This window comes from Brassica napus, chromosome C4, assembly GCF_020379485.1.
Source record: "Brassica napus cultivar Da-Ae chromosome C4, Da-Ae, whole genome shotgun sequence".
Classification (NCBI taxonomy): Eukaryota; Viridiplantae; Streptophyta; class Magnoliopsida; order Brassicales; family Brassicaceae; genus Brassica; species Brassica napus.
Genome location: NC_063447.1, coordinates 62,323,585 through 62,347,106, shown reverse-complemented (window position 1 = coordinate 62,347,106; position 23,522 = coordinate 62,323,585). Strand labels below are relative to the sequence as shown.

Sequence of the window (23,522 nt, the reverse complement as noted above, 5' to 3'; positions counted from 1 at the left end):
TTTTCAAAAATATGAAAATATTGTTTTAATGCATAGTTGCATCCTTAACTAACATATGATGATGATGTGAAAGAGGTTTGGAGCCTTTGTTGTCTCTATTTTTCAAGAAAATGGCGATTTAATAGTGATTATTCCACCGATTTTTGGAGTATTATGAGGTTTTACTAAATTATTTAGTAAAAATTATAACGATTCCCATATACCATGAAAGATAGTTTAACATACATTAATACAAATGTAGAATATGGTTAGAAATTTTAAAATAACACGAAAAAGTTTAGGCTTCAGTATATAGAGCGTTTAACGTAAAACTCAATATTTTCGTAGGGGGTTAACACATAGATTTTGAAAAAAATTCAAAAAATATAACAATATTGCTTTAATGCATAGTTGCCTCCTGTATTAATATATAGTGATAGTCAAAGAGATTTGGAACCTTTGTTGTCTTCATTTCTCTAGAGAATAGCGATTTTATAACGGTTAGTCCACTAATTTAGGGAGTATATGAAATTTTAATAGATTAATTTATAAAAAAAATTGAACGATGCTCATTGACCATGAAATCAAGTTTAGCATACATTAATACAAATTTAGAATGTGGTTAGAAATTTTAAAACGACACTAAAGATTATAGGATTCGGTATATAAAGCATTTACCAAAATTCAATATTTTTGTAGGGGTTAACTCATAGATTTTGAGAAAATTTCAAAAATATGAAAATATTGTTTTAATGCATAGTTGCATCCTTAACTAACATATGATGATGTTGAAAGAGTTTTGGAGCCTTTGTTGTCTCTTTTTCAAGAAAATGGCGATTTAATAGTGATTATTCCACCGATTTTTGGAGTATTATGAGGTTTTACTAAATTATTTAGTAAAAATTATAACGATTCCCATATACCATGAAAGATAGTTTAACATACATTAATACAAATGTAGAATATGGTTAGAAATTTTAAAATAACACGAAAAAGTTTAGGCTTCAGTATATAGAGCTTTTAACGTAAAACTCAATATTTTCGTAGGGGTTAACACATCGATTTTGAAAAAAATTCAAAAAATATAACAATATTGCTTTAATGCATAGTTGCTTCCTGTATTAATATATAGTGATAGTCAAAGAGATTTGGAACCTTTGTTGTCTTCATTTCTCTAGAGAATAGCGATTTTATAACGGTTAGTCCACTAATTTATGGAGTATATGAAATTTTACTAAATTAATTTATTAAAAAAATTGAACGATGCTCATTGACCATGAAATCAAGTTTAGCATACGTTAATAAAAATTTATAATGTGGTTAGAAATTTTAAAACAACACTAAAGATTATAGGATTCGGTATATAAAGCATTTACCAAAATTCAATATTTTTGTAGGGGTTAACTCATAGATTTTGAGAAAATTTTAAAAATATGAAAATATTGTTTTAATGCATAGTTGCATCCTTAACTAACATATGATGATGTTGAAAGAGGTTTGGAGCCTTTGTTGTCTCAATATTTCAAGAAAATGGCGATTTAATAGTGATTATTCCACCGATTTTTGGAGTATTATGAGGTTTTACTAAATTATTTAGTAAAAATTATAACGATTCCCATATACCATGAAAGATAGTTTAACATACATTAATACAAATGTAGAATATGGTTAGAAATTTTAAAATAACACGAAAAAGTTTAGGCTTCAGTATATAGAGCGTTTAACGTAAAACTCAATATTTTCGTAGGGGTTAACACATAGATTTTGAAAAAAATTCAAAAAATATAACAATATTGCTTTAATGCATAGTTGCTTCCTGTATTAATATATAGTGATAGTCAAAGAGATTTGGAACCTTTGTTGTCTTCATTTCTCTAGAGAATAGCGATTTTATAACGGTTAGTCCACTAATTTAGGGAGTATATGAAATTTTACTAAATTAATTTATTAAAAAAATTGAACGATGCTCATTGACCATGAAATCAAGTTTAGCATACGTTAATAAAAATTTATAATGTGGTTAGAAATTTTAAAACAACACTAAAGATTATAGGATTCGGTATATAAAGCATTTACCAAAATTCAATATTTTTGTAGGGGTTAACTCATAGATTTTGAGAAAATTTTAAAAATATGAAAATATTGTTTTAATGCATAGTTGCATCCTTAACTAACATATGATGATGTTGAAAGAGGTTTGGAGCCTTTGTTGTCTCTATTTTTCAAGAAAATGGCGATTTAATAGTGATTATTCCACCGATTTTTGGAGTATTATGAGGTTTTACTAAATTATTTAGTAAAAATTATAACGATTCCCATATACCATGAAAGATAGTTTAACATACATTAATACAAATGTAGAATATGGTTAGAAATTTTAAAATAACACGAAAAAGTTTAGGCTTCAGTATATAGAGCGTTTAACGTAAAACTCAATATTTTCGTAGGGGTTAACACATAGATTTTGAAAAAAATTCAAAAAATATAACAATATTGCTTTAATGCATAGTTGCTTCCTGTATTAATATATAGTGATAGTCAAAGAGATTTGGAACCTTTGTTGTCTTCATTTCTCTAGAGAATAGCGATTTTATAACGGTTAGTCCACTAATTTAGGGAGTATATGAAATTTTAATAAATTAATTTATAAAAAAAATGAACGATGCTCATTGACCATGAAATCAAGTTTAGCATACATTAATACAAATTTAGAATGTGGTTAGAAATTTTAAAACGACACTAAAGATTATAGGATTCGGTATATAAAGCATTTACCAAAACTCATAGATTTTGAGAAAATTTCAAAAATATGAAAATATTTTTTTAATGCATAGTTACATCCTTAACTAACATATGATGATGTTGAAAGAGTTTGGAGCCTTTGTTGTCTCTTTTTTCAAGAAAATGGCGATTTAATAGTGATTATTCCACCGATTTTTGGAGTATTATGAGGTTTTACTAAATTATTTAGTAAAAATTATAACGATTCCCATATACCTTGAAAGATAGTTTAACATACATTAATACAAATGTAGAATATGGTTAGAAATTTTAAAATAACACGAAAAAGTTTAGGCTTCAGTATATAGAGCGTTTAACGTAAAACTCAATATTTTCGTAGGGGGTTAACACATAGATTTTGAAAAAAATTCAAAAAATATAACAATATTGCTTTAATGCATAGTTGCTTCCTGTATTAATATATAGTGATAGTCAAAGAGATTTGGAACCTTTGTTGTCTTCATTTCTCTAGAGAATAGCGATTTTATAACGGTTAGTCCACTAATTTATGGAGTATATGAAATTTTACTAAATTAATTTATTAAAAAAATTGAACGATGCTCATTGACCATGAAATCAAGTTTAGCATACGTTAATAAAATTAGAATGTGGTTAGAAATTTTAAAACAACACTAAAGATTATAGGATTCGGTATATAAAGCATTTACCAAAATTCAATATTTTTGTAGGGGTTAACTCATAGATTTTGAGAAAATTTCAAAAATATGAAAATATTGTTTTAATGCATAGTTGCATCCTTAACTAACATATGATGATGTTGAAAGAGGTTTGGAGCCTTTGTTGTCTCTATTTTTCAAGAAAATGGCGATTTAATAGTGATTATTCCACCGATTTTTGGAGTATTATGAGTTTTACTAAATTATTTAGTAAAAATTATAACGATTCCCATATACCATGAAAGATAGTTTAACATACATTAATACAAATGTAGAATATGGTTAGAAATTTTAAAATAACACGAAAAAGTTTACGCTTCAGTATATAGAGCGTTTAACGTAAAACTCAAACACATAGATTTTGAAAAAAAATCAAAAAATATAACAATATTGCTTTAATGCATAGTTGCTTCCTGTATTAATATATAGTGATAGTCAAAGAGATTTGGAACCTTTGTTGTCTTCATTTCTCTAGAGAATAGCGATTTTATAACGGTTAGTCCACTAATTTAGGGAGTATATGAAATTTTACTAAATTAATTTATAAAAAAAATTGAACGATGCTCATTGACCATGAAATCAAGTTTAGCATACATTAATACAAATTTAGAATGTGGTTAGAAATTTTAAAACGACACTAAAGATTATAGGATTCGGTATATAAAGCATTTACCAAAATTCAATATTTTTGTAGGGGTTAACTCATAGATTTTGAGAAAATTTCAAAAATATGAAAATATTGTTTTAATGCATAGTTGCATCCTTACCTAACATATGATGATGTTGAAAGAGGTTTGGAGCCTTTGTTGTCTCTATTTTTCAAGAAAATGGCGATTTAATAGTGATTATTCCACCGATTTTTGGAGTATTATGAGGTTTTACTAAATTATTTAGTAAAAATTATAACGATTCCCATATACCATGAAAGATAGTTTAACATACATTAATACAAATATAGAATATGGTTAGAAATTTTAAAATAACACGAAAAAGTTTAGGCTTCAGTATATAGAGCGTTTAACGTAAAACTCAATATTTTCGTAGGGGTTAACACATAGATTTTGAAAAAAATTCAAAAAATATAAAATATTGCTTTAATGCATAGTTGCTTCCTGTATTAATATATAGTGATAGTCAAAGAGATTTGGAACCTTTGTTGTCTTCATTTCTCTAGAGAATAGCGATTTTATAACGGTTAGTCCACTAATTTAGGTAGTATACGAAATTTTACTAAATTAATTTATTAAAAAAATTGAACGATGCTCATTGACCATGAAATCAAGTTTAGCATACATTAATACAAATTTAGAATGTGGTTAGAAATTTTAAAACGACACTAAAGATTATAGGATTCGGTATATAAAGCATTTACCAAATTCAATATTTTTGTAGGGGTTAACTCATAGATTTTGAGAAAATTTCAAAAATATGAAAATATTTTTTTAATGCATAGTTGCATCCTTAACTAACATATGATGATGTTGAAAGAGGTTGGAGCCTTTGTTGTTTCAATTTTTTTCAAGAAAATGGCGATTTATAGTGATTATTCCACCGATTTTTGGAGTATTATGAGGTTTTACTAAATTATTTAGTAAAAATTATAACGATTCCCATATACCATGAAAGATAGTTTAACATACATTAATACAAATGTAGAATATGGTTAGAAATTTTAAAATAACACGAAAAAGTTTAGGCTTCAGTATATAGAGCGTTTAACGTAAAACTCAATATTTTCGTAGGGGTTAACACATAGATTTTGAAAAAAAATCAAAAAATATAACAATATTGCTTTAATGCATAGTTGCTTCCTGTATTAATATATAGTGATAGTCAAAGAGATTTGGAACCTTTGTTGTCTTCATTTCTCTAGAGAATAGCGATTTTATAACGGTTAGTCCACTAATTTAGGGAGTATATGAAATTTTAATAAATTAATTTATAAAAAAAATTGAACGATGCTCATTGACCATGAAATCAAGTTTAGCATACATTAATACAAATTTAGAATGTGGTTAGAAATTTTAAAACGACACTAATGATTATAGGATTCGGTATATAAAGCATTTACCAAAATTCAATATTTTTGTAGGGGTTAACTCATAGATTTTGAGAAAATTTCAAAAATATGAAAATATTGTTTTAATGCATAGTTGCATCCTTAACTAACATATGATGATGTTGAAAGAGGTTTGGAGCCTTTGTTGTCTCTATTTTTCAAGAAAATGGCGATTTAATAGTGATTATTCCACCGATTTTTGGAGTATTATGAGGTTTTACTAAATTATTTAGTAAAAATTATAACGATTCCCATATACCATGAAAGATAGTTTAACATACATTAATACAAATGTAGAATATGGTTAGAAATTTTAAAATAACACGAAAAAGTTTAGGCTTCAGTATATAGAGCGTTTAACGTAAAACTCAATATTTTCGTAGGGGTTAACACATAGATTTTGAAAAAAATTCAAAAAATATAACAATATTGCTTTAATGCATAGTTGCTTCCTGTATTAATATATAGTGATAGTCAAAGAGATTTGGAACCTTTGTTGTCTTCATTTCTCTAGAGAATAACGATTTTATAACGGTTAATCCACTAATTTAGGGAGTATATGAAATTTTACTAAATTAATTTATAAAAAAAATTGAACGATGCTCATTGACCATGAAATCAAGTTTAGCATACATTAATACAAATTTAGAATGTGGTTAGAAATTTTAAAACAACACTAATGATTATAGGATTCGGTATATAAAGCATTTACCAAAATTCAATATTTTTGTAGGGGTTAAAACTCATAGATTTTGAGAAAATTTCAAAAATATGAAAATATTGTTTTAATGCATAGTTGCATCCTTACCTAACATATGATGATGTTGAAAGAGGTTTGGAGCCTTTGTTGTCTCTATTTTTCAAGAAAATGGCGATTTAATAGTGATTATTCCACCGATTTTTGGAATATTATGAGGTTTTACTAAATTATTTAGTAAACATTATAACGATTCCCATATACCATGAAAGATAGTTTAACATACATTAATACAAATGTAGAATATGGTTAGAAATTTTAAAATAACACGAAAAAGTTTACGCTTCAGTATATAGAGCGTTTAACGTAAAACTCAATATTTTCGTAGGGGTTAACACATAGATTTTGAAAAAAATTCAAAAAATATAACAATATTGCTTTAATGCATAGTTGCCTCCAGTATTAATATATAGTGATAGTCAAAGAGATTTGGAACCTTTGTTGTCTTCATTTCTCTAGAGAATAACGATTTTATAACGGTTAATCCACTAATTTAGGGAGTATATGAAATTTTACTAAATTAATTTATAAAAAAAATTGAACGATGCTCATTGACCATGAAATCAAGTTTAGCATACATTAATACAAATTTAGAATGTGGTTAGAAATTTTAAAACAAAACTAAAGATTATAGGATTCGGTATATAAAGTATTTACCAAAATTCAATATTTTTGTAGACGGGGTTAACACATAGATTTTAAGAAAAAAAATTCAAAAATATAAAAATATTGTTTTATATATATAGTTGCATCCTTAACTAACATATGATGATGTTGAAAGAGGTTTAGGGTCTTTGTTGTCTCCGCTTTTCAAGAAAATTGCGATTTTATAATGATTATTCCACTGATTTTTGGAGTATTATGAGGTTTTACTAAATTAATTAATACAAATTATAACGATTCTCATATACCATGAAAGAGAGTTTAACATACATTAATACAAATATAGAATATGGTTAGAAATTTTAAAATAACACTAAAAAGTTTAGGCGTCATTATATAGGGCGTTTAACGTAAAACTCAATATTTTCGTAGGGGACACATAGATTTTGAAAAAAATTCAAAAAATATAACAATATTGCTTTAATGCATAGTTTCCTCATTTACTAATATATGGTGATAGTAAAATGGATTTGTAACCTTTGTTGTCTTTATTTCTCTAGAGAATAGAGATTTTATAATGGTTAGTCCACTAATTTAGGGAGTATATGAAATTTTACTAAATTAATTTATAAAAACAAATGAACGATGCTCATTTACCATGAAATCAAGTTTATCATACATTAATACAAATGAAGAATATTGTTAGAAATTTTAAAACAACACTAAAGATTATAGGATTCGGTATATAAAGCATTTACCGAAATTCAATATTTTTGTAGGGGTTAACTCATAGATTTTGAGAAAATTTCAAAAATATGAAAATATTTTTTTAATGCATAATTGAATCCTTAACTAACATATGATGATGTTGAAAGAGGTTTGGAGCCTTTGTTATCTCCGTTTTTAACGAAAATGACGATTTTATATTGATTATTCCACCGATTTTTAGAGTATTATGAGGTTTTACTAAATTATTTAATAAAAATTATAACGATTCTCATATACCATGAAAGAGAATTTAACATACATTAATACAAATGTAGAATATAGTTAGAAATTTTAAAATAACACTAAAAAGTTTAGGCTTCAGTATATAGAGCGTTTAACGTAAAACTCAATATTTTCGTAGCGGTTAACACTTAGATTTTGGAAAAAAATATAACAATATTGCTTTAATGCATAGTTGCCTCCTGTACTAATATATGGTGATAGTCAAAGAGATTTGGAACCTTTGTTGTCTTCATTTCTCTAGAGAATAGAAATTTTATAATGGTTAGTCCACTAATTTAGGGAGTATATGAAATTTTACTAAATTAACTTATAAAAAATATTGAATGATGCTCATGCACTATGAAAGACAGTTTAACATACATTAATGTAAATGTATAATGTGGTTAGAAATTTTAAAACAACACTAAAAATTATAAGCTTCAGTATATAAAGCATTTATCAAAATTCAATACTTTTGTAGAGGGGGGTTAACACATAGATTTTGAGAAAAAAATTCAAAAAATATGAAAATATTTTTTTAATACATAGTTGCATCATTAACTAATATATGATGATGTTGAAATAGGTTTGGAGCCTTTGTTATCTCCGTTTTTAATGAAATGGCATTTTTATAGTGATTATTCCACCGATTTTTGGAGTATTATGAGGTTTTACTAAATTATTTCATAAAAATTATAACGATTCTCATATACCATGAAAGAGAGTTTAATATACATTAATACAAATGTAGAATATAGTTAGAAATTTTAAAATAACACTAAAAAGTTTAGGCTTCAGTATATAGAGCGTTTAACATAAAATTCAATATTTTCGTAGGGGTTAAAACATAGATTTTGGAAAAAAATATATATATATAACAATATTGCTTTAATGCATAGTTGCCTCCTGTACTAATATATGGAGATAGTCAAAGAGATTTGGAACCTTTGTTGTCTTCATTTCTCTAGAGAATATCAATTATATAATGGCTAGTCCACTAATTTAGGGAGTATATGAAACTTTACTAAATTAACTTATAAAAAATATTGAACGATGCTCATGCACCATGATAGACAGTTTAACATACATTAATGTAAATGTATAATGTGGTTAGAAATTTTAAAACAACACTAAAGATTATAAGCTTCAGTATATAAAGCATTTACCAAAATTCAATATTTTTGTAGAGGGGGTTAACACATAGATTTTCAGAAAAAAATTCAAAAAATATGAAAATATTTTTTTAATTCATAGTTGCATCCTTAACTAACATATGATGATGTTGAAAGAGGTTTGGAGCCTTTGTTGTCTCCGCTTTTCAAGAAAATACGATTTTATAATGATTATTCCACTGATTTTTGGAGTATTATGAGGTTTTACTAAATTAATTAATAAAAATTATAATGATTCTCATATACCATGAAAGAGAGCTTAACATACATTAATACAAATGTAGAATATGGTTAGAAATTTTAAAATAATACTAAAAAGTTTAGGCTTCATTATATAGAGCGTTTAACGTAAAACTCAATATTTTCGTAGGGGTTAACACATAGATTTTGAAAAAAAATTAAAAAATATAACAATATTGTTTTAATGCATAGTTGCGTCATGTACTAATATATGGTGATAGTCAAAGAGATTTGGAACCTTTGATGTCTTCATTTCTCTAGAGAATAATAATTTTATAATGGTTAGTCCACTAATTTAGGGAGTATATTAAATTTTATTAAACTAATTTATAAACAAATTGAACGATGCTCATTTACTCTGAAAGACAGTTTAACATACATTAATATAAATATATAATATGGTTAGAAATTTTAAAACAACACTAAAGATTATAAGCTTCAGTATATAAAACATTTACCAAAATTCAATATTTTTGTAGAGGGGTTTAACACATAGATTTTGAGAAAATTTCAAAAAATATGACATTATTGTTCTAATGCATAGTTACATCCTACACAACTATATGATGATGTTGAAAGAGGTTTAGAGCCTCGATTGTTTCTGTGTTTCAAGAAAATAGCGATTTTGTAGTGGTTATTCTACCGATTTAGGGAGTATTATGAAGTTTTACTAAATTAATTGATAAAACATTATAAAGATTCCCATATACCGATTTTGTAGGGGTTAACCTATGTTACATGGAAACGAAATCGGGTACGTGGAAGCGGAAGCGTAAGGAAGCGCAGAAGCGAAATTTTTTAAAATATTAGGAAGCGCGTACGTGTTGAAAGCGTATATCCATATATAAATATATATAAATATATATATATATATATATATATATATATATATATATAAAAATTAGGACTAAAAATTATATGATTTAAATTTGAAATAAAGCATTTATTCATTTATAATAATTTTGAAATGATTTTATATTAAAACTGTAAAAATACACATAAATTAAGTTTACAAAAAAATATTATATTAATTATTTTTAATACTTCATAAATAATTGACACAATATATTTCAATATGTGCTATATCTTTAATAAAAAATCTCAATGCATAAAGATAATTTATAGTATTATTTTAATATTTGTATATTTATAACTCAATATTCATTACTATTAATTTTTTTAATTTTATATAGATTAAAACTATGGTTTTATATTTTATTGATATACATTACATTTTTTTTTAAAACGGAAGCGTGATTCCAAAACGGAATCTTAAGCTTCCAACAAGTTTTTAAAGAGAATATTTTAGAAACGTTTTGGAAGCGAGATTCCGCAAGCTTCCACAAGATTCCGATTCCGATTCCGGTTCCGAAGCGGGAAGCGGACGTCCGATGAAGCTTCCGTGCAACGTAGGGGTTAACACATAGCTGCCGATACAAAATCAACTACTATACTTTCTCTCTACTTACTCTATTATACAAAAAAAATATTGATAGCACAAAATGCAAAGTAAAACCACTGTGATACATCTTTCTGTTTATAAAAGTTAAAAAGGTTTTCTCATACAGAATTAAATAATAAAAGTAAACTATATCTATTGACAATAAAGACTTCACAGAAAATCACTTTTCTTGATTTCACAATACTCAGTCAAAAGCTGTACTAAAGAACCTACTCACCACATTCTCACACAGAATCTTCAGAACCTTAGCATTACTAGGCTTCACACATCTTGGCATCTTAAACTGTCCAGCCGATGAACCAAGCCCAAGAAAATGCTCCTGAACCTTCCCAAAAGTCCCCCTCTCCACAACTCTCAGCTCCAAAGCTCCAATAGTCTCACACTTTCTAGAACTCACATAACCCGCATCGATAAACCCTTTGTCTAAACAGTTGCAGCAATCTTGAAGAACATCTTCCTCTGTCTCACCTGAAACCTCCCAGAATATAACGTAATGTCCTGGCTCTGTAGTCACATCAACGTGGCTTGAGAAGTCAATGACTTCAATCTTCTCTTGTGAGAGTCTCCTTGCTGCTGATTCCACAGAAAGCTGAAGGTCTCTCTCAGTGTTCTTATCAATGTTGATGGAAAGAATCAGGTTCCTCCTGCAAATGAACTTGAGTTGCGGAGTCTTGTTGTAGAAACCAATGATCTTCACCACATCTCCAAGCTTGTATCTATACAATCCTGCGTAGTTTGTTATAACAACTTCGTACTCTTGTCCTATTTTAACTTCAGTTAAACCGACCGGTTCCTCCTCTGTTTCCTCTGTTTCAGACACAGGGAGGAACTCGAAGTAACCGAGATTCGGAACCACAGCAAACGTAGCTTCCTCCGGAGACAACCTCGGCGTAACGTTAGCAGCAATCCACCCTTCAGAGCTACCGTAGTCATGACTCACAAGAGGCAGCTCGCCAGCGTAATGTCTCAGCTTCTTCACGTACGGCTCCATGGAGCCAGTCATGATCCCGTAAACATACTTCGCGTTTGGAAAAAGCGCGGGAATCAACCCATACCAGTTGCTCAAACTCAAACACTTGGCTCTGATGGTCTCCGCTAGCTCAGGGTTAGGCCTGAGGAGCTTGGACATAGCGGAACGCACCGATGGGACGGTGATACGGCTGGTTAAAACGCCTTCTTTAATATCGGTAACGATCTCTTCCCAGACCTGTTCAAAGGTTCTAAAAGCGTGGACGAGGCCGTGAGCGAAGGAGGCGAAGACGTATTGGACCTGGTCTCTGAAGAGGATGCCTGATAAGAGATGGCAGTAGAGTGCTTGATGGACGTCAGGGCTGAAGATAACTTCGTCTGGACTACAACAAGGGGACTGTATAGACTTCATTCCGGATTTGAAGTTGGGGTTACGGTAAACGTTTGTTGTTGCGGTGCCAACGGGGACACCTCCTGTTGATGTGTATTGCTTGCTGCTGAAGATAAACTGCAAAGCTCTCCCGTTGTCATCTATTGGGAACTCTCTGTGGAAAATGAAACATACACCGTGTTTATGTAAATGGACAGAACAGAGGAAAAGTGTGTAATGTGGGGGAACATAATCGGTGATTCACTAGACCTGTTCCTGAAGGCAAAAGCAGTGCGAAAGAGTTGTAATGTGTTCTCCATTAACTTATCAGTGAAAGGAATAAACTTTGGACGGCCTTGGCTAGTTCCTGAGCTGTTTGGTTATGTAACAAAAACAGAGAGAAACAGAATGAACTCATAACAGAAACAGAGAGAAACAGAGTGAAACAGAGAGATTCATTCATGAGTCTCTAGGAGAAACAGAACGAATAAGTGGTAAAAAAAGCAAAAGAGATGTTTTACCTTAAGGAGATGGCTGGAACGGGACGGCCGGTGAGAATGGGTGACGTGTCACCGTCAACCATTCTTTGGATGTAAGGCTCTAACTCAAAGTCAGTGACTAATGGAACCAATGCTTTGAAAGCTTCTGGGTCTGTTGTGTTTTTATTGATCCCAAAGTTTTTTAAGTAAATGGCGGATTGGTTCTTGAGTAGAATGTCTTTTAAGGTTTGTATCTGGACTTGATCAGCGTTTCTGCTCATTTCCTCGAAGTCTTCGATTACTCTGTTCATGTTGAAAGTCTCAACCTTTTTCTCCAACATCCTGAAATAGAAAACAGAGGATCAAAGAATGGCAAATAATGCATTGAACTAGTTCAGAGACAGTCCGTACCAGAGGCGTCAGAACAGAGAGAGAGAGAGAATGTAAGAAAGGAAGAGACTTAAAATTCCTTTTATGTATTGTGAGCATCCAAAAATAGAAAGTTTAAAACAGAACAGAAGTTAAAACAGAGTGAAACGGTTATGGAGGGAAACTACGCATAGAAGCGTATGGAAAGAGGGAACACGACTCTGTCTGATGATGAATCCCACTTGTCCTAAAGATGATAGATTTCAAGAGGTTACTACCAATCGAGGAATCTGTTAGGAGCAGAAGTTAAAAGAGGACAACTTTGGAATCTATCTGAATTAAAGAGAAGAGAGAGAAAGAAAAGTCAACGATGCTCGGAACCGGAGACAAAATGAATTACAGAATAATTCGGAGCATAAATTTTCCGATGAAGGAGTGAGAGGGGGAGAGAGAGAGAGAGAGAGAGAGAATACCTGATGTTGTTGCTGCGAGCTATGAAGCTTGGTGGAGGAGATAGATAGAGAAAACAAATTTTGAGTGATTCAGAAAAGTCAGAGGAAGTTGCGATTTTATAGAGAGAAAAAAAAAAGAGAGTGAGAGACTTTGAAGGCGATGGATCAGCGAAAGCCGTTACCGACGCTCCGATCCATCGTCAGTGATAGTCGTTAAACTTGTGTGGTATCAAATTTAAATATATGTGAATTATGATCTAAAATTATTGTAAGAAAATCTTTTATTATATAAATTTTACGTATATTATTATTAGCATAAGTAGTTGATAGAAAAGAGTTATACAAAATATAAAATCTTAAAATAAAATAATAGATAAGTATCAAGATAAAATAAATCTTGTCTATATTTATTAATTACTGTATGCATTGATTTAATAAACTACATTTTAAAATGAATAGTTAGTATTCTTTTTTTTTTTGGATTATGCACGGGTTTTCTCTAAATTTATAAGTTAGAACTCTTATGGATGTATCAATTTGTTAGTTTAGTTTAAAATTTTATTAAATTATAAATATAAGTTATATTTTTCTTTTAGATAATAGTATTGAAAGAACCAATATATGGTGGGCAATATGAATCTTAAAATAACAAAAATGCTTAATTTGTCACAAATTTTAGATTCATATAATATCAACCAATTAAAATCAAGTTTGCTATGCTTTAGAAAATACAGTGAAAAATAAAAAGAGAAATTTAATTTTTATGTTGAGCACTTTACTGATTTAAATAATAGAATAAACTGATTTGTAAAAGAATTTATGACGGCTTGGTAATTCTCTAGGTGGACTAAGAGCATAATCAACGCATAGAGGTTCTTATTATTATTATTTTTTTGTCTTTTAAAAAAAAAAAAAATTAAACGATGAACCAGTCATGAGCCGCCACGTGTCATTGAGACCTGCGAACAGTACAAAAATCCACCCACAATCGATTTTTATTTTGCATATGAAAAAGACGAATCTTGTGATTTTTGTGGAGTCCAAACCACAAAAAATGTTAAAAACTCCATTTTTTTGTGCGATAATCATAGCATAAGATCTCATGGAATATTTCAAGTAATTAAAATTAAAAAAAAATGAAAAAGTGAAAAAGGTAAAAAAAACATTTGTACCATGAGATTCAATCAAAATATAAAATTTGATTATGATGAATTATTTTCAATTGGCTGATATATATAATATTTTTTGGACAGTACAACAGGTTGATATATTTAATTATTTAAATAAATAGTTTAGAGACTCTCTTTGTTGTTCTAGTTGGCAATGAGCCCTAGTTTTTTTTTTCCTGAGTTTCGCAGTGCTCACCGACTGGATTTGGGATTTTTTTTGGTCTCCGGCCACATTTTTTTGTTTTATTTACTTCACACGAGTTGGTGTAGCCCATAAAAAAGGTAAAATAGTGGTGCATACTCCATAAATCACTAATTATTTTACTAGATTAGGTCCATGTTGTCAGATAACGCCAACTTTGTTTGTATGGGTTCACTAATGCCAAAACTTTAGTTTATTATATAATCCTAATAGGTTTTTATTGGGACGCGAATTTTACGTTACGATAAACCAAACCTACAAAAGATTCGCATGTGGGGAACAAGTTACACTGACTGTATAATCTTTGATTTTTGATCGATAAATACATAACGCATTGCTGCACCAATCAGTTTAGGAAAAGCCAACTTCTAGAAGCACGTTTGTTTGACAAGTGAGGAAAATCAGAATTAATAAGATGTTAGAAGCCTTTTTACTAATGTTCGAGTATTATGTTTTTTTAGGTAATGGTTTTTATTTTAATATATAAATAGTATTATTGTTATTTTATTACTATCCGAATAATTTCATTTTGAATTATTCTAAAATTCTTATGAGTTTAAAAATGTTTCGCATCCGTATATACATTTCTGTTTTCATACACCTTGGATAACCACTTGAACAAAATTTAAAGCAGCAATGAGAAAACAGTATTTTGAGTGATTAACGATTCACTAATCAATCAGTAATGCACATATTTTGGTTTTTGTTAATGTACCTGACTAATTTGTGGTCTTTTAGGAAAAGTGCAAGAAAACGCAGAGGCGCTTTACGGCCCACTAAAAAAATGGCAGTCCTCGTATAATTTCACTAAACATTTGAGGCTAGTTAACATACCAGTTATTATAGTCCCACGAATAAGTTAGCGACACAATTTATCAATAACTACAGTTATTTATTCTAATAATCAATACCTATTGATGTCTCCATGCATTTGTCATTAGATCACCGAATATTTTTACGATACATATTGGTCCCATGGATGCATATGTGTTACGTTGTCTCGTTAACAGACGTCTTATCTATATGTTACGCTTTAATATATATCACCTAATCAAATCACACATTAATATCCGAGAGTTCCGTGGAATAAGTTTACCAACAAAAAAAATTATTATTACTCCTGTTCCCTCCATTTTGATTTAAATAACGTTTTGGAATCTTTTTTAGTTTCACAGTATACTTGACGTTTTACTGAACAATGAAAAATATGTGACAAATGAATATGTTTAGCCATATTTGCTCCATTCTAAATGCTTTACAAGGCATGATCAATTAATATAGAAGGATAGAAAAGGTATCATGCTGGGTGTCTAATCTGTGTGAAATCTTTACAACGTCGTATAAAAACAGAGGGAGTATAACTTTTTCCTTATAGTTGAATGATACATGCTATAGATCATTTTTATATTACCTACGAAAACGAATTGAATATTCGTAGTACTTTATATGTATATTAAATATTTAGATCAAAATAAGTAGCATTCTTTATACTAGTGTTCTCACTGTGTAACGTGGAACACATGTAATTAGATGTTTTTCCATCGGTGTTATTGACATGTAAGTTATATGAGAGAAGAATCAAATACTAATGACCATGCGAGGGGTCACTTTCGCATGCAGTCTTGGTGATAACTTCAAAAGCTTTTTTCTAGATATATGTACCTCCAAATCCATGAATTTGCTTTAACGACTTTTTAATCATTTTTCATTTACCACGTAAAATCATTACAAAAAGGTTTATATTCACAGAACAGTGGTTAATTTATTTGCATTAAATAACGCGATCAAATAACTGAATAAAAAAGGTGAGACGTTTGTAAGAAAAAGTTTCATATGAACGATAAAAAGTGCAGCGTATAACGAATGAAAAAGGTCTTGAAGTTGAGTTCATGCACGTATCAAATGATTGATTCTTAACTATATAAATTTGATAATTTTATCAGTTTCCCCTTTATTCTATATATTAATAAATAAATCGATCATATTCTAGTGGATACATTCTTACTCTTAGCCTGTTCTAATAAAGGAATTTCGAGCCATAACTTTATTTAAAACCCTGTCTAAAACAATATTTGGCGTTCTATTTTTCTTATAAACTACAGTCTACGCTTGATGAATCATGCTGTCATGCATATATAGTAGTGGTTCGAAAAACAAAATCAACTGGATGAAAGAAAAAAAAACTAAATGTCATAATAATGGAGATATATCATGACTCCAATACTCATATCCATTACCACTAGTGTCAAACTCAAACTTCTTTTTGAACAGTGACCACAAATAGATTTTACGAAAACGACCCCTTAGATTTAATGCAATTCCGTTTGCGGCCATTTTTTGTGTGTGTTTATGATCGCTTATCAACACCTTTTGATTGTTTTCAAGTCATCATCTTCTCAATGTCAGCGAGTATAAAATCGTGTGAACACCTTGTTCCTTCGACGGCTAGCCGGAATATTAAAAGATTTAGTAACGATTTGTACGAGACATTATATTTTTCATAGTAGCATCTATCATTACATTTTCACGTTTTGTATACATATTTATATGGTATGTCGATGTATCATGTATTTTAATTAATGTTGCAGGATACTGTGGAATATTCGACCGACTGAATTAAATTTTGATTCAAAGTTTTAGTTCTAAAGACTAGGCTGGTGGGTTTTGGTTTTATTTCCGAGTCGACATCCCGATTTGTGTCGACCATGGTCAGTGCTGAACTGCTGGTGTTCGACATTTATATGTGGGCACTATACATTAACTAAGTCTGAATTAAACATAATTAAATTGTCTCTTGTTGTGAGAAGAAAAAAAAAGATAAAGGGATTGTGGATTAGGTTAAGGGAGATTAGTTAGATGTTACTAGTGGTTAATCACTGTTACAAAAGGTTAGGAAAGATAAAATTAATTATTTAACTTAAAAAATTGATGAGTAAAGAAAGATGTGAGAGATATGAAAAGGAGGAAATATCTCTATGATAATTTTATTTGTCTTGTAAGTAGCTACTCCTTACGTTTCATATTAGAGACATTATATAATAAAAAATTTGTATGAAAATAAGTGTCCTTTAGAATTTCAATGTAAAATTTATTAACTTTCTATGTTGTATGATTTTTTATATATTTTTAGTTTCCTACTAGTTGAAATATGATTAGTTGTATAGTTAATAATGTTTTTATTTTAAAAATATACAAAATTAAATATATATTTTAATCTATGTGCACAAATCTAGAACGACACTTAAGGTTACTTGTAGCCTTGTAGGTTTTGCGAATATTATTTATCACAAAACGAATTGACTCTTCCCAATTAATAAAAAATTTGGAAGAGTGAACAAAATGAAATAAACCAAAATTAGAAAAGAGATTTATATATGCTTTAGAAAAGAGATTTATATATGCTTTAGAAATATCATAATGGATTGTAAAACAATTAATATCACTCTTTATGCGATTATACAACCACTATCTTCCTCTTCTTCTTACAATCTCGTTTATGATTTATGATAGAGTACTCCGTAACAAAGAAAATTAAGTTTGACAACATCATAGCTTGATCAACATAAAAGAGAGAAAATAATGTCTCACAAGATTGTTTTCAAGACCTTTGTCGATGCAGTGTTGAAGAGAATGAGAGTTGTTTCAGATGATGCTTTTGATTGTTACCATTTCATTCACCAATTCTATAGGCACCTTATTTTCCAAATAAGTGTCGCAATATTCATTATCAATCCTAATGACTACTTTTCCGAGATCATTTCCACAAGGTACAACTCTAGCGATGGAACAAACAATAGTTTTGCAATCTCAACATTTACTTTGTTCACTCATCTCCTTATCTTCATAATTTTCAACCGCTTTAGCAAATTCATCGCATAATTCTTCTACAACATGTTCTTTTCTCTCATTTTCAAAATCTTTCAAAGATTTTGTTGAACAATGATTTGATTCACAAAGCTCTCGTGTTAGCTTCCGGTGCATAATCTCTGATTTATTTCTAACTTGCAGCTCCTTCTTCATACACATCCTTTAGCTCTTCTTCTTCCATGTTTTAATGTTTGTCTACATTCGTCCAACTCCATTTTTAGAGGTTTGATCAAACACACATTTGTATCCGGTTTAGCACATTGAGAAGCTTTGTAGAGGGCCGCGAACCATATCTCGCATGCTTAGCAACACTCTCAATTTAAAAGAATAAATTATTATTATTAGAAGTAGTAAAAAAATGGACAGGAAATTTACTAGTATGTGTAATTTATATATATGTTCCCCTCCATATGTAATAGTATAAAGTGTGAACTACCTCTACCATTAGTCATTATTTCATCATTATCTTCGTTTTACATTTTTAAGCTATCACTTGGGACTTTTGGCGTACTATATAACATGTAAATCAAGAATTTGTTGCAAGGAGAGAGGCAATTTGCACATAGGAAATCAATAATGGGCTATAAGCCTAAAATAACTGGGCCATTATGCTCATTATTGGGCTTATACTATGGTATTTTATTTAGGGTTAGATAAGTAAATTAGAGAGTTCGTCTTCAATGTCTGTCTCCGTCTCTCATACCTTTTGAACAATCCTCAAAACCTCTCGACCTCCGCCGATTTTAGCTTCTCGTTCTCTCTCTGCTTCGCTATTAGTCTTTGCTTCAAGGATGGGAAAGGCAAAGAAGCCTCAGAAGTTTGCTGTTATGAAGAAGACGATAAGCCACAAAGCTCTCAAGCAGTAAGTCAAACGACTTCTCTCTTTCATTGAAAGTTTATATTTTTCCACGTGGGTTTTCTTCAATGTTGCTTTGTGTTTCTTCTTCAGCTACAAGGAGGAGGTTCTAAATCCAAACAAGAAGGACCTCACTGAACTTCCCAGAAACGTGTAAGCTTTGCAAAGTTTTAATCTTTTTTTTTTTGCGTTTCCTTAGAACTTAGAATTGATATTTATGTTTGTTGTTTGGATCAGACCAAATGTTCCATCAGGGATGTTCTTTTCTCACAACACTAACATGGTTCCTCCTTACCGAGTTTTGGTCGACACTAACTTCATCAACTTCTCTATCCAGAACAAGGTACATACATACACAGAGCTATACTCGGATCTTTCTACTGTTATTGTCTTCGTGGACCTTGTTCTAATTAGTGTCCTTTGTTTTTCCCTTTTGTTGTATTCAATAGATTGATATTGAGCAGGGAATGATGTTCTGTCTTAACGCAAAATGTAAGTTACTTCAACTTTGGTAGTTGTCTTTAGTTAATGGATAGATATATATGCAAGATTCTTACTCTCCTTTGATCGTTTTGGGTTTGAAGGCACACCTTGTATCACTGACTGCGTCATGGCTGAGCTTGAGAAGTTAGGCCAGAAGTATCGTGTCGCTCTAAGGTATTTGCCTTAAAGATTTCAAAGGGTTTTAGTGCATTCGTTTTTTTTTTCTTGATCGTGGATTGTTAATCGGTGTATGTTTGGTAGGATTGCGAAAGATCCTCGCTTTGAAAGACTACCTTGTGTACACAAAGGGACATATGCTGATGACTGTCTCGTTGACAGAGTTACTCAGGTAAATGCTTCCGCTTTGCCTTGTTGAACTTTGTATCACACATTTGTGTGTTTATCTGATTATACTTTGTTGTTACATATAGCATAAGTGCTTCATGGTGGCTACTTGTGATCGAGACTTGAAGCGAAGGATTCGAAAGGTAAAAGACAGTTTGATACGTCAATACTTTTCTTTTTTTTTTTGTTACCGTCCATTGCTGAAATATTTGCTGGGGGTTATCTTTTTTGTTGGATTGCAGGTTCCTGGTGTGCCTATTATGTATTTGGCGGGGCGCAAGTACTCAGTAGAGAGGCTGCCTGAAGCAACACTTGGTAGAGGTATGCATCTTTCTTGGACTGTTGTGACAACTGAATCTTGATGTACTTTGGTGTTAGCCTATTTGAATTTGCTTTTCGTAACCTTTTCGCTGTTTCTTTTTTAACGGTGCAGCTCCAAGATATTGATATTTGAACCTCAACCCGTATGTACTCTGAGAAGCTCTGAAGCAATTTGGTTTGAAGCTGAGTCAAATGTTGTGATGTGTTGAGCGATTTTGGTTTACTGTTTGAATGTTAATTAAGAACTTGATAGAAATATTTATAGTGCCTTTACCCTTTTTCAAAAACTTTTGTTAATCAAGGACCATAATCATGTCTTGATTGACTTTATACATTGATCTGGGAGCTACGATAATTTACATGAGTAGTATTGTTAAAATTTTGTTCGCAGTGAGAGAGAGAGGTAACCAGCTTTGAGCTATGGAGTTTTCGGTTTGACAAAGAAAGCAAATAGAAAAACATTTGGTCCGTACAAAAGCTTGAGTGATCTCTCGTTGTTGGTTGTCAAGTGACTTGTGTGCAGTCATAAGTTTGAGAGCTTCCATACCCTGTGGAACAACAACCTTGACCCATGAAGACCATGAACATATACATCAATTAGCACAGCTTACTAGTCCAAGATTTTACCTTGTGAGAAACACGGTATGTCTGCCTTGTAACGGTGGATGTTGCAAGAACACCTGAGAACCTCCGAGTAAAGGCTTTCTTGTTCATTATGTTTTTCTTCATCACCTGCATGTGTTTCAATGTATCATCAAATGACCCAAATCTCTGTATTAATTAATTCTATTAGAAGAAATGTTATGTTTGTTTCATCTTCAACTCGCTGTTTCTCGTACCAAAAAGATGGAAACACATATCAGATGTCGTTTCAAAAGCTTTTGAATCTTCGGAGCTGCACAATAGGCTAAGTGTTAGTTGATTAGTAGTCTCCTATCTTGGTGCAACAGTGGTTGATCATTTCAGGGTCAACTTTGCCTCTGAGCCTCTAAATGCCAGGAGAGTGATTTCGTTTGCAGGGGCATCTAAGTGAGTCAAACCAAACATTACTCTTTAAAGAGGGTGTATTCAATCTAAAATTTGAGTTGATTTGATTTTCAATGAGGTTTTAGATGATTTTAAGGAATTGCAGAGAATAAAATGATTTTTGTTAAACCACTCTAGAATATCACCTAAAACCATGAGATTTGAGTTTTAATTTTTTTAACTAATAAACTCCACCCAAACACTCTAAAATCACTTGAAAACTTTAAAACTCTACAACTTGAAATATTTTCAATAACAGTGGATTTCAGAGTATTTTATAAAATGTCAAGTTCAATAACACTGGATTTTAAATAAGTTTTTAAAATTCATGTTTCAATAACAGTGGATTTGTCATTTTGACACAAATAACCTAAAACTCTCAATTGAATACACCCCCCTGACAGTTTGAATTTTCACTGCATCTAGTACAGCAAGGTAAAGGATAAGGATATGACACCTGAAGGTTAAAGAATGACTAATGATTTTGACTTGAGTCAGAGTTCACCCGCTTCCTAACAGAATCTAACAACAGCCAAAATTAAAAGAAGGATAAATGGATTATCCGAAATTTACCGAAAATTAGTGCTAATAGCAACCTTCTAGAATCGTACACGTATGGAATTAAGATAAAGATAATATTTTTTAATTAGTTCTTTTTGTTTTTTTTAGCGAAAACGGCAGCGTTTAGTTTAGAGTTCTCAATGGGTCCATGATGATTGTCTCAAAATTTATCCCAAACCTTCTTTGATACCGCGATCCTTCTTGGAGATCCTCATCGCAACAACATCACAATCGTTAGAATGCTAGGATATTAACAGATACAGCGATCCTTCTTGGAGATTCTCATCGCAACAACATCTCGATCGTTAGAATGCTAGGATATTAACAGAGATGTTCAGATAAGTGTTGTTTAGAATTTAATGTAAAATTTATTAACTTTCTATATTGTATGATTCTTTATATATTTTCAGTTTCCTACTAGTTGAAATATGATTAGTTGTATAATTAATGATGTTTTTATTTATAAAATATACAAAATTAAATATTTTCTTAATCTATGTGTACAAATCTAGAACGACACTTAAAGTTACTTGTAGCCTTGTAGGTTAGGCTTAACTTAGAATGCTAGGATATTAACGCAAAAGAGAGATGTACATAGATTTTGTGAAATATGTTGGGGCGAGTTTGTCATCCAGCTCTTCTATCATTCTACATGTCAGATGTAATATGAGTCTCTACACAGGAAACTATAACTAATATGGGCCTCTAAATCACCGTATTTTCCGCTATAAAATCAATATCGGCCATGAGTAGTAGTATGCTCATTATTGAGCTTTATACTGTCCGCGTTGAATATAGTCCAAGGATAAAACGTTGCGCCACGATTCTATAGTAGTTCTCAAAACATATATTTACAAATTTGGAATCGTCTCTACAAATCACCATAAATCATTTTTTTCATGTCATGACATGATTGTTCTAATGTTCTCTACTAATAAAACTATAACATTCTTTTCATGTCGTTGTTTTACCCATATTCAACTTTTGTCAAAAAAGCAGGAATCGGCCTACGTATGGGCTCTGGATCTCGAGTAGAAAGTCGAGGAGAGGATGGCAGAGATGAGGTGGACCCAGACAACATCGGATCAAATGATGAAGCGCTGAATGAATCCATTATTCTGACCGGTTGATTTTTTAACCATTTTAGATTTAACTCAAGGCCAGACCGGCCGGGTACTATTTAATTACTTTGTTGAGTACGAACCTGGCTGCAACTTTGTGTAACACACATCACAAACACCAAAAGCTCACACACTCATGTTCAGTAAACATCATCTCGTACCATTCGTACTTATCTCATAACTGAAGCTCAACGAGAATGAATGTATGAAAC

The 23,522-nt window shown here is 30.7% G+C and overlaps 2 protein-coding genes across 4 annotated transcripts; one reads left to right on the top strand and one right to left on the bottom strand.

Annotated features, from left to right (window-relative positions):
* Positions 1-10,731: 10,731 nt before the first annotated feature.
* LOC106392009 (jasmonoyl--L-amino acid synthetase JAR1-like) lies at positions 10,732-13,602 on the bottom strand. 2 transcript variants are annotated; one of them, XM_013832774.3, is made up of 4 exons: positions 13,381-13,602; positions 12,581-12,880; positions 12,330-12,431; positions 10,732-12,234 (listed from the first exon to the last, which is right to left on the bottom strand). In XM_013832774.3, exons 2-4 carry the CDS (start codon positions 12,877-12,879, stop codon positions 10,905-10,907), a joined length of 1,731 nt encoding a protein of 576 aa, XP_013688228.1. In that variant the 5' UTR covers position 12,880; positions 13,381-13,602; the 3' UTR covers positions 10,732-10,904. The 2 variants fall into 2 exon arrangements, with proteins under 2 accessions (XP_013688228.1, XP_022557338.1); XM_022701617.2 differs by lacking the exon at positions 13,381-13,602 and adding an exon at positions 12,950-13,354.
* A 5,661-nt stretch (positions 13,603-19,263) lies between these two features.
* On the top strand, positions 19,264-23,516 carry LOC106394547 (rRNA-processing protein FCF1 homolog). 2 transcript variants are annotated; one of them, XM_048755320.1, is made up of 9 exons: positions 19,264-19,459; positions 19,547-19,606; positions 19,691-19,796; positions 19,903-19,945; positions 20,038-20,110; positions 20,198-20,285; positions 20,368-20,424; positions 20,524-20,602; positions 22,298-23,516. In XM_048755320.1, the coding sequence occupies exons 1-9, from the start codon at positions 19,389-19,391 to the stop codon at positions 22,339-22,341; spliced, it is 621 nt and encodes a 206-aa protein (XP_048611277.1). In that variant the 5' UTR covers positions 19,264-19,388; the 3' UTR covers positions 22,342-23,516. The 2 variants fall into 2 exon arrangements, with proteins under 2 accessions (XP_048611277.1, XP_013690567.1); XM_013835113.3 differs by lacking the exon at positions 22,298-23,516 and adding an exon at positions 20,715-20,981.
* The last annotated feature ends 6 nt before the right edge of the window (positions 23,517-23,522 follow it).